Raw genomic sequence first — 17,311 nt, 5'->3', positions numbered from 1 at the left:
TATATGTATATATATATGTACATATGTGCGTACATATCGTGATAAATCGAATTACGAAAGGTGTAGTACGATTCCTTTGTACCCAGAGATACATTTCTTTTCGGTTTTTTTTTTGTCGTCGTCTTCTTCCGATTCGCCGTTCGCCGGTTCTGTTTCGTTACAGTAGAGGTATATTTTTGTCCGAAAGGTTTTATTATTATTCGACCCCGGGATTCTCTACTACTGACTCGTACACCCATTCTTTGTAGAATGATGTTATTTTGTCGAGTTCAGTGCAGCATCGTGCGAGAAAACCCCGTTACTTGAGTCAACGAACAAATCGGACGATTCTCTGTACGTCGCGATTGTCACTTATCAGACGCTTTTGTAAGCGGTGACAATTGACAATAATGTAGATTTCGGTGAAACGAAACGGGAAACAAAACGTCGTTCCCGCTTTGTAACCACGGTGTTCTCATCGTTCGCGCTTAACGGTCACCGTAACATTTTGAAAATCGGTTTCCTCGTTCTCGGAAGAAATTCGAACTTCCCACCTCGGAATTCATGTCCGGTAATTTAGCGAGTGTTACAAAATCGAAACGGTGACGAACTTGGTTTGCTTCAGAATCGTGGATTGACTAGAGTTTTCGAAAAAAAAAAAAACAAAAAGAAAAGAAAGAACCGAAAAGGAAACAAGTCGACTATTGTCACGGGTTGAAATCCAAAGTATGACGATTATTCTTGCGTCCACGTATTATGTAATGATAATGGAGATTGAGAAGATGTGACATGACAATTAGAGATAATTAATGCAAGTATAGCCTTGTAATGAAAGCAGATGTATAATACGTGCGGTGCAAGTACGCTTAGGTACAGCGGTTTATGTGGCGTGCTGGTATACCTAGAATTATGAAACCAAAGCCTGCGACAATATCGTTGTGCGTAAAAGAAAACAGTGTGTACCTATGTATAATTTACCCACAGCTATGACGTTAGATTCATACGCTTGTAATCCAAACGAGGAATTGCTCGAGTCACACGTGTGTGTATAAATGGTACGAATGCGCGTATAATGGATACCGGCAGGTGTGTTATAAAGGATTTTTCCCCGATGTATACTTACGGTATGGGAAGGTAACAATTTGCGGCTGTAGTCCTCCGCGTATACGCGGAAATTTGTTGATCATAGTGCAAAATCAGGTGCAATTAGTCTATGAAAGTCTTGAAACAGCAGTTTCCTTGTCTCTTTTACTTCTTTTTGTATACTTCATTGTTTACGTACGTACAGCGAGGAAAAAGTCAAGCCGGTGAACTAGGCGTGAAAAAACAAAAAAAAAATAGGGATAATAATAAAATAATTGTCGCACTTACTTGCGGTAGAACTTGGTGAAAAGTGGAGTAAACGTGACGTCGATTGAATTTCGGTTTTTGTACGGTGAGGATAAATAACTCTAATGACACGTTTCTACATGCTGAGTAATTCTATTGTCGTACTTTCAGCCGGGCGGTTAGTCACGACGAGCTTTCGCTCTTTTAGATCGTCGCGGTCGATTTTACCGGCAGATCGACGATCCATACGTTGTTCGGTCGATAACCAAGTTCGGCAGAGATCTTGGCCGATAATAATTCACCAGCGTCGTACGGCAAGCTGTACCAAACACTTTTGTCGGTGTGGTTCGCTCTACTGAAATCTGTAATCCCGTTGAGTTCAAGGTTACGCAGTGAGCTATGTCTTGGATCACGATCGACGAGCTCTCGATCAAAGCGATTTCTTCTCTTTACTCGACTTTTACGTCTCTTTCTAGAAAATGGAATATTATCTTTTTATTCCGAGATGGTAAAACAGTTTGAAAGAAATTTGATGACAATTTTTAGCGTAGCTGCAGCTTATCTCGAAAATAATTTGCCAACGGATGAGCCGAAAAGTAAGTTTATAGTATATTATGTATTATATACAGGTTTTTCGTTGAAAAGAAAAATTAGAAGAAGGAGATGTGGTACTCTGGATGTTTATAAACTTGATTAAGTCTTTACGGTAATTCAGATTCATGCTCAAGCTCGATAACATATGTCCGTAATCCAATCTGCTAAAAAAATCACCACAACTCGATTACTATTATTCATTTCAGTGCGTTTATTTTGACATATCTTTGAAGATCCTTTCGCAAAGTCAGCTTGAATTTGAACTTTTTGAAACATTATCGATTCGTACAGATCTTGTTGGTTTTTTCAATAGTACGTAAATTTGAGTCAGTGTCCGTTTGAATGTAACTGGTATTCAACTGTAATTCCAAACTTTTTACAACAAGCGCATTGGTCGACGTCTAGAGGGAGACTGTACGTTTATACCATAATTGGTAAGAGGTGGACGTTGATTTTAATTAAAATTGTCGGGCGTTGGCACTGCACGGACATTCCAGATCAAACCTGAATCATTTAATCACCCGTCGTTGTGCTATCCCGTTCGCGAGATAGTTGACGACGAGAACCGGGATAAAAGGCGTATTATAGCCTGGAGGTACGACGCGCACGGTGTAACATCGATACAGGTACATGGGTGTAAAATGAGACGGTAATCACGTGCCGAATTCCGTCAGGGAGTATATCTTTGATCGATGAAAAGGTCTGAGAGAAAAGTGATTATTAGCCGTATATCGAATCATCATCATCGTCATCCTCGTTACATCGTAGTTACCTGCAGAATAAAAACGATATTCGTGTACGTTAGGGTGGTTCATTTTGCAACTTTTTTTTTTTTTTTTTTGAAGTTGCCACAAGAGAAATTTGCGACAAATAGTGAAAAAAAAAAATTGTCGTAAATCCTGGAGGTGATTTACCAATTATTGCAATACTTGTTACTTGTTTTTAAGCGTACACCTTACGGACTTCTGTGTATTAGTTTATCTATTTTTTTTTTCTTGGTTTTTTTCAGTATTTGTCACAAATATTCGCGCGGCACCTTTAAAAATAATAATAATAATAATAATAATAATAATGAAGAAACGAACCCCCCTAACGTGCGTGCAAGGTGCATATTAACGAAGCGCAAAGTGTATCACGTTATGGACCGGTAAATGCACAGGTATACTTACACTCGGTTACTCCGCGGTTGAATGGTTCTTATCATCGAGTGCCGTGATGGACCACGTGCGGTCCATCCTAACCGTGATTCCGGGGGTCCGTGAGGATGGCCTTCGAAGGTCTCGGCTCCCCCTCGCTACGATGCATCTCGCCAAGGCGTGAAGAATCCGCGTGACTCGTCAAATCTACAAACCGCTTTCAATTATCCTCCGTCATTGTGATGCTGTTTTATATTTTACTCCTGCACTGTACTCGAGGCACAATGTCTCGGAACGAAAGTTTAATCCATCTCTAAATAGGTTCGTCTTGTATACCCGACCAGCAACCATTCGCCGATCCCTGTGTCCGTGCTGGAGGCAATCGATCTTACTCCATCGCGATTGATGCAATGAACGTAAACTATTCGTCAGTCATACTTACCCATTATTCTGTTATATCTAACCATCGATTTGCGAGCTGTGAGAATTGGAAGTACCAGTTGAAAACTGGGTGTATAAACCTCTGGAACACTTTCACAATCTGTCAGTTTCTCACTATGTTGGAAAAACTTGAGACCACGATGAACGCGATATTAGGTTCGAAGATCCTCAGGATCGCTATGACCATGGAGACTACGCAAGGAGAGGAAACTCAAACGGATGAATTGACAAAACTTGTCACAGTAATCGTACACGTTAGGTTTATTTTTAGTACCACTAGTGTCGTTGATGTTCCCTTTGCACTGAAGTTTCATTGGTTGCAGGGATGCCCGAGATCGACTAATCGATGATTTTGCACTACGATTCGTAGAAAGTTTTCACTGCCGCCTTACGCTTCATCCACTGTCTTCGGTGCATACGGAACATCGGTGCCTTCTCATTTCAGATAGCTACATATTTTTATATGTGGAGTTCCTGCTCCTGATGTACTCTCCGTGGCTAAAACGATTAATGAATTCACGGTTCCGATTATTTTCAGTATCTATCTTTATAGTCATACTTGTATCATGAGCAAAAGGCTAGAGAGTTTCAGATCATTAATATAGTGCCTCTGTAGGCACTGGCAGGAAACCTTCGTACTGTTCACGTGTTCAATTACCGTGACTCGTGGTCACGTAAACGGTTCAGATTATGCGCACAGTTCATACTTGGAGATGACAATGTATATGAACTTCTTTTTTGCATAATATAGTACTCGTGTCGTATGACCATAATCAAGTTTGAGGTGTCCTTTGGACTGGTGGTTACTTACGGTGACCGATCAAGTTCTGGAGAAGTTTCACTCTCGTACTGTTGAACTGCAGTGAATAACCACATTTGACGTAATTCTAGTGATCGTTTGGTAATGTTTTCCTTTCTTTCCAAGGTTCATGCGTCCGTTCGTAGCGTTACATAGTTCACAGTCTGAAAGCGATATATCGTTGTTTCAGGGTTCGAAGACAATAAGAAGAAAGCATGTCGTCGTTGGCGATCATCTTCATCATCACGATGGCCTCGTCGTTGGGTTCAAGAACGTCAGCAGCCCCGGCCGATGAAACTTCGTACGATCGCAACCAGCTGAAGGTTACGGATGAAGAAGGGAGCGCCTCTCCGTTAACCGAATCGCCGATAAGCTCGACGAAGGACGAAGTCGAAGTAAGCGAGGATCAGGAAAACGAATCCAGGGTGAATTTCGAGGACGAAGCGAGTCGCGATCTGAGATCCGAAAATTCTCCCGACGCGGTGTTGGAGGATGAGGAGGATTATAAGAAAGACAAGAGGTCAAAGTCGAAGTCGAAGGGCAGGAAGCACAAGGCCCTCTTCATCGACTATCCCTTCATTCCTCAGCTGGCCGCGATGCCGAGTTACGACGCCTACGACGAACTCCAGGATACCGAGGGACGGACCCCGTCTGGTGGTGGGGGAAACGGGGCCTTAAGGAAGGGCTTCCAGGAGAGCAACATCTACTATATTCGGCTGCCCCCCACCCCCTACATCTTCGTTCCGGGCCTCGGCTACGTGTCCCAGCCCCCGACCTACTCTACCGGGCATCGGATCAGGCCCCAAATCGGTCACGTAAGGCCCCAGCTGGATCCGTACAGACCGCACCACCCTCAGCCGATCTATAACTCGCCCCTGAACGAGATAAACCCCTTCATTAATTTGCCCGTCGATTTCGTTAGCAACGGGAAACCAACAGGTGTTTATCAGTGGCAGTCCCAGAACTATCAGCCTCACAAACGACCCGAAACCCACATCACCGCCCTTGACAAGGGACCCTACTTTTTCAACGGAAGGCCCCACAGCATTTACCTTCTAAGGCCCGATGCTAGGCCTCCGGTTCATCAGTCAGTTCAGTTCCCTGATTATCAGGACAGCAGTTTGTATTACTGAGACGAAGTTGGGCGATCTTTACGTCGTCGTGACGGAAGGTCGGTGGAGAGGGTGAATATTGAGAAGTCGGACACGAGGAACGGGGATGTTTAAAACTCCGTGAAGGGGAATCCGGTACGGAAAAGTTAATTGTTATTCCCATAAGAAAATACGAGGAATGTCGTTGGATCTTTTGCACGTCTGTTTTTGTTTTAAAAAGAACTTTTCACTGTTGAGATTATATATTGTTATAGTTAATTATTATAATCGTGGACGTAATATTGCCGTAGAAAAGTCTCACGATGTTTTTCATATAATGCTGTGAACATATATCACGCAATGGCTACGGTATGGTATAAATTCGTTTGAAGGAAATGAGATGACGAAATGTTTGCTTGAAAAAAAAAAAAAAAATGAAAATTAAAACTGAAACACACGTTACGTAGTAAAATCGATACAAAAAACTGTTTGCTCAAACGTATCGGTGTTTTAGGGTAACTGGCATTGTAATGAATCGACGCCTATGTTCATATTGTTGACTATCAGCTTAAACGTTATAATATAATAATAATAATAATAACAACAATAATAATAGTAATAATAATGTAATAGGTAAAATATCTCGCAGTATTTTGAATAATTTTTATATCCGATATTTATATTTATTATTATAAATACGATACATAATATAATTATATATCTATAATAATATGTTTTATGTACGGTACAGTCGCGTGACATTAAATTATTGTAAATAATAATTATAAAACGATAAGGTAACATATGCGTAATACGTGTAAAAGGTATATAAAAAAAAAAAAAAAACAGAAAACCAGAAAAAAAAAAATTGCTTCCTACTCTAATCAATTTGAAAAAAAAGACAATGCGCAAAAATCGCTACCGTACAACTAATAACGTTAACTTGTTATCTTTTTTATAACCTGCATCACATGCAGCGGGTAACAAATTATTTCTCAGATTTTAGTATTATTTTTTCTTTTTTTTTTTTTTTTTTTATCTCGCGTACATGTGTAACGTCAAATATAATAATACGGCGTATTTTATTTTCCTGGGAATTATATAATACATAACCCGCAGGTCTCTTTTCTACTGAATCAATATTTGCTCAGCGGATGGCGTTGCAGCGTATTTGGTCTAGACTCCAGACTACACATCCTGCGGCTTATGATACACGGTGAACGATACGTCGGGAGGGGGTAAAAAAATAAAGAGGGAAAAAAAAAAGAACCGACTTGTATCCCGCACCGGAAACATTAGTCCTTTTATACTCGTGATGTGGTTAACGTAGTATTTATCGCATAATACGTAGTTATTCCATTCATGCTCGCCCTTCTTACTCGTATTTAACGCCTGTGCAGTACGCGTAATTCGTCTGGACAGTTAAAATTGATGGAGTTCGCACGCATTTAATTTCCCTATGGATTTCATTACAGAGATTAAAGTCGAGACGAAGCGTTTTATGCGTATAACCGGCGGAGTCTCTCAGAGCTTCATTTGACGATTTTTAAGAACCCCGGTCGACGCTTCACGATCGTTGGGCAATCATGTCTATCTCGCATCGCGATTCCCTCGCTGCATATTCGCATTCCTGTATAAATACTTGTAACTTGGAGATGAGAAAAATTTTACGACCGGATTCTTTTTCAACTTGAAAAATGTAATGATACGAACGGTAAATTGTTTACATCTCGTAGTTTGGACGAGCATTGTTGACGATATGCTTAAACTGACGCTTGTAATTTCAGACTGCATGATATTATCGTGTATGAATTTACAGTTTATCGTTTTGTGCGTTTAGAGGTACGGATTATAGACAGGGTTGTAAAATTCTTTTACGGTTAAATTAAATTTTTAAATGAGAAATTTTTTCCATTGAAAAAAAAAACAAAAAATTAATGGAAATGACGATGCTTAGAAAAAATTTGACGCATTACTTGCAACTCTAATTGTAGGTAATAATTGATCTCGATTTCTTGATTTCCTCTAATAATAACAATTTTCAATCAAAATATTGCAAATTTTTTTTTTAAATGCATATTTCGCAAACGATTCCAAATGCGAACAATACGTTGAACGATTTCGTCACTACGATTGGTCCGTAAACGTGAAAGAGGGAAAAACGATCACCTTACTTGATGCATGTATAGCTGCATAGCATATAATATAACACATACGTTGTATACATATAGCGTATGCGTGTACGCATGGTGAAGACAGGCATGCTGTTTATGGTCGAGAGTATGGGGCGTGTGTTGATTCTGCCGAAGATAACGTACTCGAAAAAGAAATAACGGGTTCGCAGTGGTTCTCATATTTAGCCACATGCTGCTGCACATCGCGTAAAACGACAAAATTCAATCTGCAATCCGTTGGAAGGATACGAAAGAATTTTCTTTCCTTTTTTTTTTTTTTTTTTACAAATAACTATAAATACTTTATTACGAGCATACAATCGTAAACGTATAATACTTTATTATTATTATTATGTGATATCTCGTTACATCTAAACACTTGCGCGTACGTAATAATAATAACAATACTAATAATAATAATAAGAATGATAATAATAATAATAAGGATCGTCGCGTATAAAATGCGTGTATAAAAGTTTACTAATCTCTATAATATATAATATAATAATGTATGTATACACTAGGGTGCTTCGTTTGAGACGACTATTTTTTTTTTTTTCACTCCATAGACGAAATATCATTCTGAACATATAAAAAAAAATTCCCACCAAAGCCTAGCTCTTAATTTTAATTTTAAGTACTCGCTAAATGAATTTGAAATTTTCCCATTTAATTGACAGATAGAAATAATTTTTTTTTTTGTCAATTATCTGTAGCATCGCGAGTTTTCGTACTGTTTAATTGACCATGGCCGGAAGCACCCTAGTATACAATAATATGTTTTTATAATATTTAAGTGTATATCAACCCCGTAAAGGAGTATCGTAGCAAAAGAGTCAGATCCAAAAAAAAAAAAAAAACAGGAAAAAAAATGGTTGAATCAAAATCATTCTTGTGTGTATATATATATATATATGCTATACATAGGTAATGGAAAAACGTTTGTCCGCAGTCATCTTATAAAATATAAATTTTCCGCTATATGATATATGTATACGTATTAAATATTATATTTCTAATTATATAGTCTTAAAGTGAAAATTTGCCTTCGTGCATTGATTGCATTATATATGTATATATATATATATATTAATAACTAAATGAATTCGAACGAGTTAAAGACTCGAAGGAATTATTATTATTATTATTATTATTAATAGATTATTAATAATGTAATCAGTATATAGTAAGCTAGTTCAATACTTTTGTTTATTTTTTTGTTTTGTCATACAGTCAATTCCTTTCATCGCACTCTTTAATAGTGTTTATGCATAACGTATATTATATAAAAGCTATCGTATTTATTCTCTTTGTGAACGAAAGGAAAGACCGCATAAATATTTCGTTCATCGATCAGGTATAAATATATAAGTTTGTATACGATAGTTGTACGATATATTTATATATGTATATATATATATACATATACATATATATGTATATCTATATACAGTTGTTCAAGTTTGACACAATAGGTATATTCTTTCGTTTTACGAAAACGGAACAATGATTATTTAAAAAAGAAAAAAAAAACAGCAACAGAGATTGAAAAAAAAAGAATCTCGAAAGAATCAAAAGTTTGGCAGTCTGTTTCCGCTGCAATGTCACGGCTGTGAATGATTTTCGATTTTTCCTTTTGTTACGTCGCGTCGTTTAAATTATTAGCGAATGGATAAATTTCTCACTTGTAAATCGCAATATCGTACGTGACACGCGTGCATGTGTGTGATTTACGAATTAGGGAAGAAGATGATGGTAGTAAACGGGCTTGCGACTTTTTTCAATAACGTAAAAAGCCTTGGGTTTCCCGTTGCCAGAGAAATTTTTTTGTATACTGGTTGAGCCAGATTTCGTTGTGAACGGTGCGTAATAAGAGGTGGCGGATTTTTTCCGGTGTTTTTTCTGTCTCTGCAAGAAATTGCCGGAAGTGTACATAGAATTTTGTACTTGATCATTCAGGAGGGTGTTCCAAACGAGCCGATTAATCTGATCCTTGTCTTCATCTCCCGGTCTTATTTTGTAAAGGATCGAATCGTCCAGACGATAATTTTTGTCCCTCAAACGATGATCCGCGTTATAGTTTAAACGTTTGTCGTTATTCCTGACCCGCTTCATCTTCATATCCGTGGAATTTACCTTTTCTTCATCTTTGGAAACTGAAATTTTCGGCCGATCCGCCTGCGATTCGTTCTTCTTCTTCAGCTGCTGTTGCTGCTGTTGCTGCAGCTGAACGCGTTCTTCTACGATACGTTTTTTCTCCGCGATCTTCTTCATCATCGGTAAATTCCAGTGATAAATACTTCCGGGCTTACCGTTGCTGTGAAAACCCACGGGGTTGTAATTTTTTCCCACCCCACCGAAATTCGCCTCGACGTTCGACCCGATCGACTTGTGAGGCTTCGTTATCGCGTAGTAGGGCAGACTCGGGGGCAACTTCACAACGTATATGTGGCTGTCCCCGTGCCCTCCGTGCCTACGTCCGTAGCTCGAGTGGTGGGGACTCTGGGGCCCAGTTTTTGGCGGGGGCTCGGGGCCCGCCAAACGCTTCTTGTGATGTCCTTGCGGTATCCGGAGCGGCGAAAGGCCCAGTCTGTTGAGAAGGGCCGCGTTGCTCGTGTGGACCGTTTCAAATCCCCCGGTTTTATCGCCCGCCGGAGAACCCGCGACCCGCACAGCGGTCGGGCCCACGAAAACCATCAACGTCAGCAGAGAGAGCCTGAAACTGAAAACAGAGAGAGGGATGAAAGGGGAGGAAGTTGACCCGTTGATTCATTGCCCATTTTATACAGCTACAGGTATTGACGGCGATTTTTGAGGATGTAACGAACCACCTTAAATGAATATCAAAATTCGACTCGGACGCCCCGGGGGAGAATTGGGCCCGTCGAGCGTCTTCGACCCGGCACGCAAATGCACGGTTCTACAATTTTGCAAGCGGCGTGCAGAACTCGCAACGGCGAAACTGGAGGCGGTTTAACACCGCGGACCCCATAGCCAATGGTTCGCTGTCTGTACGTGTTACGCAGCCTAGTATCCGTGGCGAATTTTTGCTTTTATTTCAAAACAACCTTCCATTATACTCATGCAGCGCGTACCTCGTCCGTACGTACATGTAATGTACCTTCATCCGATGTCTACACACGTCATACACATATGTGTACGCAAAGTTCTCGCGTACCGTGAGAGATATTCTTGCGGATCATTGCCGCACAGCTTTTGCAAAGAGAACGCGGAAGATGCCGGGTGTAACTATATTATACACGACATCCTGATACCGAACGAGGACCTATATATAGATGATCACGCGTGTAACTTGCAACACTCGACGTGCGTTTATGCCGCTGCCGCTGCTTGTCTCCCGTTTAGACGTCTTGCAGCGACGAAGAAGTTTTTTTAATATAGTCATACGTACGCACTGCACACGCGTGTTATAATATAACCGTACGATGCACGATGAGCTTGCGATAAAATAATTCATTTACCGAAGGCATGAGCTTGATTCGAATGCATAATAAATACGGTAGAAATTTAAATATTGGCTCATTTTCCCAAATGTTTTTAATTATTTAATCAATCTTTACTGCACGTCGTTCACGCGAGAAAAAAACAAAAACATTCTTGCGGGATTTGTTACGATTTTTGAGAAAATTAAGAACTGGCAGAGTTTCTTGTTAAAGTTTGGTACTAAAATAATATTACTAGATTGAATTCGAATTACTGTTGGAAGAAAAATTTATTTACGCGTATATTTGAAATTTCGGTAGCTTGAAAAATAAAAATTGCCTCGCACGTAAAACAGTGAGCGAATGCGACGCTAATTTTTCTTACTGCGTGGCGCACAAGAAATCAGAGTAGGGTTTATCTCCAGTGATATACTTGATTCTGATAAATTGACCCGGCGGCGTGCATCGAGCGTAATTGAACGTTATTGATATATTCCTGGTAGTCGCCGTGAAATTTAATATTATACACACGTGCATAAATACTGGAGCGCACGGTTGCCTGTAGGCAGATCGGATAGGTATTGACTAAAGGTTTCTCTTTCAGGGAAAACAAATCCTGACAGAATGATGGATCGTTATACCGCGAGGAGACCGATCATCTAATTTGAACGTCTGACCGTGTAAAATACCCGGACCTGCGGGCCGTGACGTGCTGTATTTGAAAAAAAGTGGATACAGTGATTCCTTGGAAAGGGTCGAAAAACGTTAGCGACGAGGTGAAAAATAAAGAAAGATGGATCGAGGGTTGAGGAATGTAAGACTGTCGATGAAACGAACGGTGTATAAATTACTTCGGATATGTAGAGATCTGATCTGAGAACATAATTTTCATACTTAAAATTGATTCGGTAAAATTGATCACTTGGCAATTTTCCGAAAAGCTTATGAATTCCTTTGATTTAGTTAAAATACCGTGTTCGTCAAGTGTAGCAATTTCGCACACATCCAATTGTTAAAACGATGAATAAGGATCGTAGAATCGATTGCATCTCGAAGCCAATTAATCCAGCTCTGCGTCAATCTAGAGATTTTGAAAACCAACATCGAGTGCTGGCTGAAGTTCCGAATGGTTTAATTTCAAACGGACAATTACAGCAATACACAACATTCCGAATGATCAAAGTTCAGATAGACCATTACTCAACATCCCAACTGGTTCAAGTTCAGACAGACCACACCCAACATTCCGAATGGTCAAAGTTCAGATAGACCATTACTCGACATCCCAACTGGTTCAAGTTCAGACAGACCATATCCAACATTCCGAATGGTCCAAACTCGGACAGACCAATATCCATCATAGCGAACGGTCGGAGTTGAAACGGACCATTGCACCAATGGAGAACGTTCCGAAATGGTCTGTCCGAACTTGAATCGTTCGGAACCTTGACTCGCACCCATTGAAACGTGACTGTGAGAGGGTCCCTCCAGTTTTGGAACTCGTCTAATCGCCGGCGCCGAATACCAAGTTACGCCTCCTCGTCTCGTTTCATGCGTTGGACGATTTGTGTACTTGAGGTGTACCTCTTGCCTTGCGCATGCACTTCACCGGGGGAGGAAAGAGGCGAGGAGGTGTCGCCGGAGTTTGTTCACCTTGCAGCTTGGTGTACACCACGTACCAGCAGCTATACCAATCCTGCATGTACTGTAGACGTTTCGCAGTGACAGGACTGTACAGCTGTGGTTCTCACATGAGGTCTTACTGCGGCCGGTAATCTCCGAGTGGGATACGGGCGTGCATGCATGCATGAGTAGGTACCGAGCCGAGGTGGCTTCTCGAGACAGACCGGAGGTGATGTCGTGAAAGGAAACACAGGTAAACAGGAAAGAGGAAAGAGGAAGGAAGGCGCCGCGTGCACAGCAAATGAAGGTTCTTAACTAAAGTTACTCAGTTTTTCGCTGATAGCTATAATCCTATATATGTATAGCTATAATATAACTCCAGGTCTCGGCTTCGACTGTTGAGCTATATTTGTATGATTCTGAAATTGGAATGGGAAAAATTTTCAATTGGTATATTATTTTTAACCTAGTACGTGAAAGTTAATTATTGTATTTGATCGCGATACTCGAATATGAGCTTATTTGTGCTCGGTACTGCACACATCGTATAGGGTAGGGGTGAAAGAAAAAAAAAAAACTCGGATTGTCGATTGATGGAAGGACCGGAATATCGAATCTTCACAGACGCGAAAATGTTGGTCATAAAATTTTAAAATGTGGATCAAGTCCAAGTATGGATTATTGTTGATACAGAAAGTCGAAATAAAGAATGACAAAATATGGAAAGGTCAAAACGGAGAACGGCAAAATCGAGAATCTGTATACGATTATAGATTATCGAGTGGGATTCTGACGATTCTACAGTTCGGCATTCCATCTTTTGACCTTTCTATTCTCTTACTTGTATAATATACTTCTACTTTGAGCATTTTTAAATTGTATAAATTAAGTTTTCTCTTCTTTGAAACAATTCGATATCGTGTCTCTTCAATTTTCTGATCATTCCATATTTTTACCCATCACCAATCGTGCGGCGAAGAAACGAGGCAAATTAATTACTTCCGATGCTCTCACGTGCCTAAAACAACTTAACAGCGTATTACAGGCTTAACCGTAGTACGTGTACGAGCATGAAATTGACCAAGCTATCAAAAACGCGTATAAAATTGGTAAACGCAATGTCTATCCACGGGTGATACGACTATAGGTATAACTTGTACGGTACGAAAGCGACGTTGAATAATCATTGGCCATAAAAGAGGTTTATATAGATGCTGTACTAAACGAATAATATCTGTAATGAGAAGGCGTAGAAAGAAAGAAAGAAAGAAAGAGAGAAAGACGAAGGAGAATAAATTAGCCTCGGGTGATCGCCGCGTAGTGTAAAAAATAAATAAATAAATAAAAAGATCGTATCACACACACACACACACACACCTACGTATAACTATATACTCAACCACACGTTTTCGTTCACTCGCACACTTGCGAATATTCAAATCGAGGTGTCGTATAGTTTAATTATTACTTCGCGGAATGGAGTTTTTCTATACGCAAGACGCTTATAGGCATCGTTGAAAAAAAAAAACCTTGACCGTCAAGAGGACAAACTCTGCTATAAGTTCATCAACCTGTTACAAGACCCTGTGCAGGCTATCATTGATTAACGAAACGTCTAATTTCGCTGTCAAAACATTATATAGGTGCGTGTTGTAAAGAGTATGTACCGTTGAAAAATTCTTAAAGCTTATTTCCGTACGGTAAGTCTTTTAGGGCTACTGATTTACGAACGTCGCGATTCGTCTAACCAATTTTATTCTTACGATTAATCAGACAGGCAGGCAGGCAGATACAACGAAACGTTGTAAGTTTACCGTCGAACTCTGTTTGACGAAACTTGAGCAAGGAATGAATTTTTTACCTACTTTTTGTCCTTCTGAATTTTGAGGCACCTATTTGTTAACTTTGAAAATATACAAGCCTAACTGCTTTTACGCAAGAAATGAGGTACGAACAACGTTTCTTTTTATTGAATTAAAACGACGAGCTGCAGTTTATCTTGCCTGTCATAGTATAGTGTGCGTTGTTTATGCTTTTATAGGTATGTATTAAATGTTCTATCTTGACGTATCATTACGTGCATACAAGTATGTATATTTATACGTACAGATAATGTACAGACTGTGAAAAGATTATTAATCGCCATCTCACGAGATGATTCTCCGGGTTAATAGCTCAATTTTCAAGTGCAAATGGTTTCAAATAAAATTTATAATCCTATAAAATTATACTCGTCGAAAAGATCGAGAGTCTTTGAGAAATCATGAGTCGCAAGCAATTCGTCATTATGAAAAACAGTCTTTGAATGTATCGAAAAATCGATGAAATTAGGAAAAAATCGCAAATCGACATTCCACCGAATTGTTAGATTATTTGGTGAAACTCGCAGAATCATCTGGTAAAACGGTGATTAATAATTTTTTTACACTCTGTTCAGATATAGACGCCTAAGGAAAGTAATTTTATAGCGCGGAGTATATCGAGGAATTATTTACGGAGTGATTAATGATTCAAGGAGATACTCCACGGCTATTGAAGCATCCATTTTCCTTCCTGCTCTTATCATCTTCCCTTTCTCGCTTCATCGCAGACTCGTAAAGATTCGAGAAATCGTTACGCAGATCGCCTGAATTGGTTTTTTAACGAAGAGAATCACTGGAATAAAAACCGATTTCGAAATAAACGTTTTATCAAGACTTGAAATTAATTCTTCGACTACTTTTTCTATCGCGGAATTTCGATTATGAGAATCACGCGCAGAAATGCGAAGTCCAGAAGTGCTGGTTGTAGGTATCATGACTTTTTGTCAACTCGAAATCAACCCCGATCATTATCGAGTTAATACAAAAAGTAATAAATGCATGAAGCCAGACTGGCAAAAATGTTCGCAATCCCATTAAAAGATATCCGTGGCATTTTTTAGCTATAAAATAATATCTTTTTGGAGGCGGTCGGGTCCGCGGTCTTCTCTGAACGGATTCAGACTACGGGTAGAGAATTTTAATGCGTATATCTGGATCGCCTTAAGCGTCTTACAACGCGGTATCGGAGGAGGGATCGAGATTCTATTCGATGATCGACGGTCGTCGAAGCGTCGCTGCAACACTGTCGAACATCGCGTTATTCGTGTTTCAAAATGAAAATCAGACGTCGAAGAAAGTAACAACGCCGAATAATCCAACTCTCGTTGTATCGTTGTTGTTTGATAATTCAAGTGAAACGCGATGATTGACTTCGAAATTGACTGAAAAAAGTAATATCTTTGTGAATAAAAAATTATATTGTAAAGGTAAATCTTCGTAACTCTGAAATAAGTTCAATTTTAACATCGTGCAAAAGATTGCATCAAAATTGCAAATAATTTATTCAGATTCGCTTGCGGTTTTGCCGCTTGAAAGATTCTCACAGCTATTTAATGAAACAGTTGTTCTACCAGGATCCGAAAGTTTCGTAGTTTCAAGTTGGAATTAACGGGCATTTTTTTTGGACAGCGCGATATTATTAAAAACGCACGTTTATTTAAAAAGCACATTATAACACCCGAAAAAGACTAATTATATTTTTTAGAAAAGTCGGTTAGCATTTTAAGCTACGCTGCTTCTTTTGTGCCGCTAAGGCGAGAGATTTTACACGGCGATCATCATAACCACAAGCAAATAAACGCGTGGCGTTTCAGAATTCTTGTTCGCAAAATAAAAATGCGTACCTTCAATCACCGGATGATCGTAGGAATTCATAATTGTTTTACGTTCATAACCCTTTGTTGACACCCCGGGTAATTTTGATCCGAACAAACTTTTCAATGAATGCTGACTTTTCCATAATTGAAAATTTTCAATAATTGTTATAATCAGTTCAACTGTATATTTTAGCAATTTCAATTTTGCAGATATAGTAAGCAATGCTTGAAGCGTATCCGTGAATTTTTTAACTAAAATCCGACCAACGGGACGTTAATTAAAAGGGGTTGAGGATGAAGCAACATCCAGGTCAAATTGACCCCGTGTGTCAAAATCGTTGCCGGAAGTAAGTGTGTCGGAGAAGTGTTGACAGTTCCGTTAACCGACGTGCCATCCTCAACTGGCAGGTAAATTTTACGGCATTTCTGTATATGTTTAAAGAATATGCCGGCTATCTTATTAATCTATGATTACGCCAGTGGAAAAATTGCGAAAATGTTTTCGCGGAATTTTCAAACGTCAAAAATTGTCTGTAACCATCGAGGCATTCAATCTTCGACTTTGGTCCCTGCCTCGTGAATATCTGCAGCACTGCAGCAGCGAGATGAACGAAGAAAAGGGAGAGTATAAAAGAGACTGAATGACGTACCTGTTATATACCCGATGATGCAAAACCGCGCCCATTCAAACCTCCAGCTCTCCAGAGTCTGCAATTAAGCGCAGTTCGCAGTATCGATTTCACGATCTCGACTGTACGTGCACCGGAAGTCAACGCTTCTTCGGGCGTGCAGAAAACGTACCTCCTTTGCACACGTAACGTCAATTCTACGGGCAGTTTGTTCCGAGAAAATATACCTGGAGGTATTCAAGACGCGCCGGGAGTTGCATGATATTAAGAAATTGAATCGCATCGTGAAAAAAAATAAGAGAGTTTATTACACTTCCAGGAAAATCGGATCGGTAGCTACCGCAGGCTTGAAATATGCAATGCGCGCTCCTTGAAATGCTCAAGTGTCTTCGAG

General features: G+C 39.6%; 2 protein-coding genes across 3 annotated transcripts in view; one reads left to right on the top strand and one right to left on the bottom strand.

Annotated features, from left to right (window-relative positions):
• Positions 1-5,787, top strand: part of LOC124175678 — a 31,620-nt gene extending 25,833 nt beyond the window's left edge. For both annotated transcript variants that reach the window (XM_046556079.1, XM_046556078.1), the window contains exon 2: positions 4,469-5,787. In XM_046556079.1, coding sequence (XP_046412035.1) covers positions 4,494-5,411 — 918 coding nt within the window. In that variant the 5' untranslated portion in view covers positions 4,469-4,493 and the 3' untranslated portion in view covers positions 5,412-5,787. The remainder of the gene's footprint in view (positions 1-4,468) is intronic.
• A 2,377-nt stretch (positions 5,788-8,164) lies between these two features.
• LOC124175677 overlaps positions 8,165-17,311 on the bottom strand; it is a 28,969-nt gene continuing 19,822 nt past the window's right edge. The window contains exon 3 of the mRNA XM_046556077.1: positions 8,165-10,265. Within this exon, the coding sequence (XP_046412033.1) occupies positions 9,281-10,265 (985 nt within the window). The 3' untranslated portion in view covers positions 8,165-9,280. The remainder of the gene's footprint in view (positions 10,266-17,311) is intronic.

This window comes from Neodiprion fabricii, chromosome 2, assembly GCF_021155785.1.
Source record: "Neodiprion fabricii isolate iyNeoFabr1 chromosome 2, iyNeoFabr1.1, whole genome shotgun sequence".
NCBI lineage: Eukaryota > Metazoa > Arthropoda > Insecta > Hymenoptera > Diprionidae > Neodiprion > Neodiprion fabricii.
The sequence above is the reverse complement of the archived record's forward strand: the minus strand, read 5'-3'. Positions and strand labels throughout refer to the sequence as shown.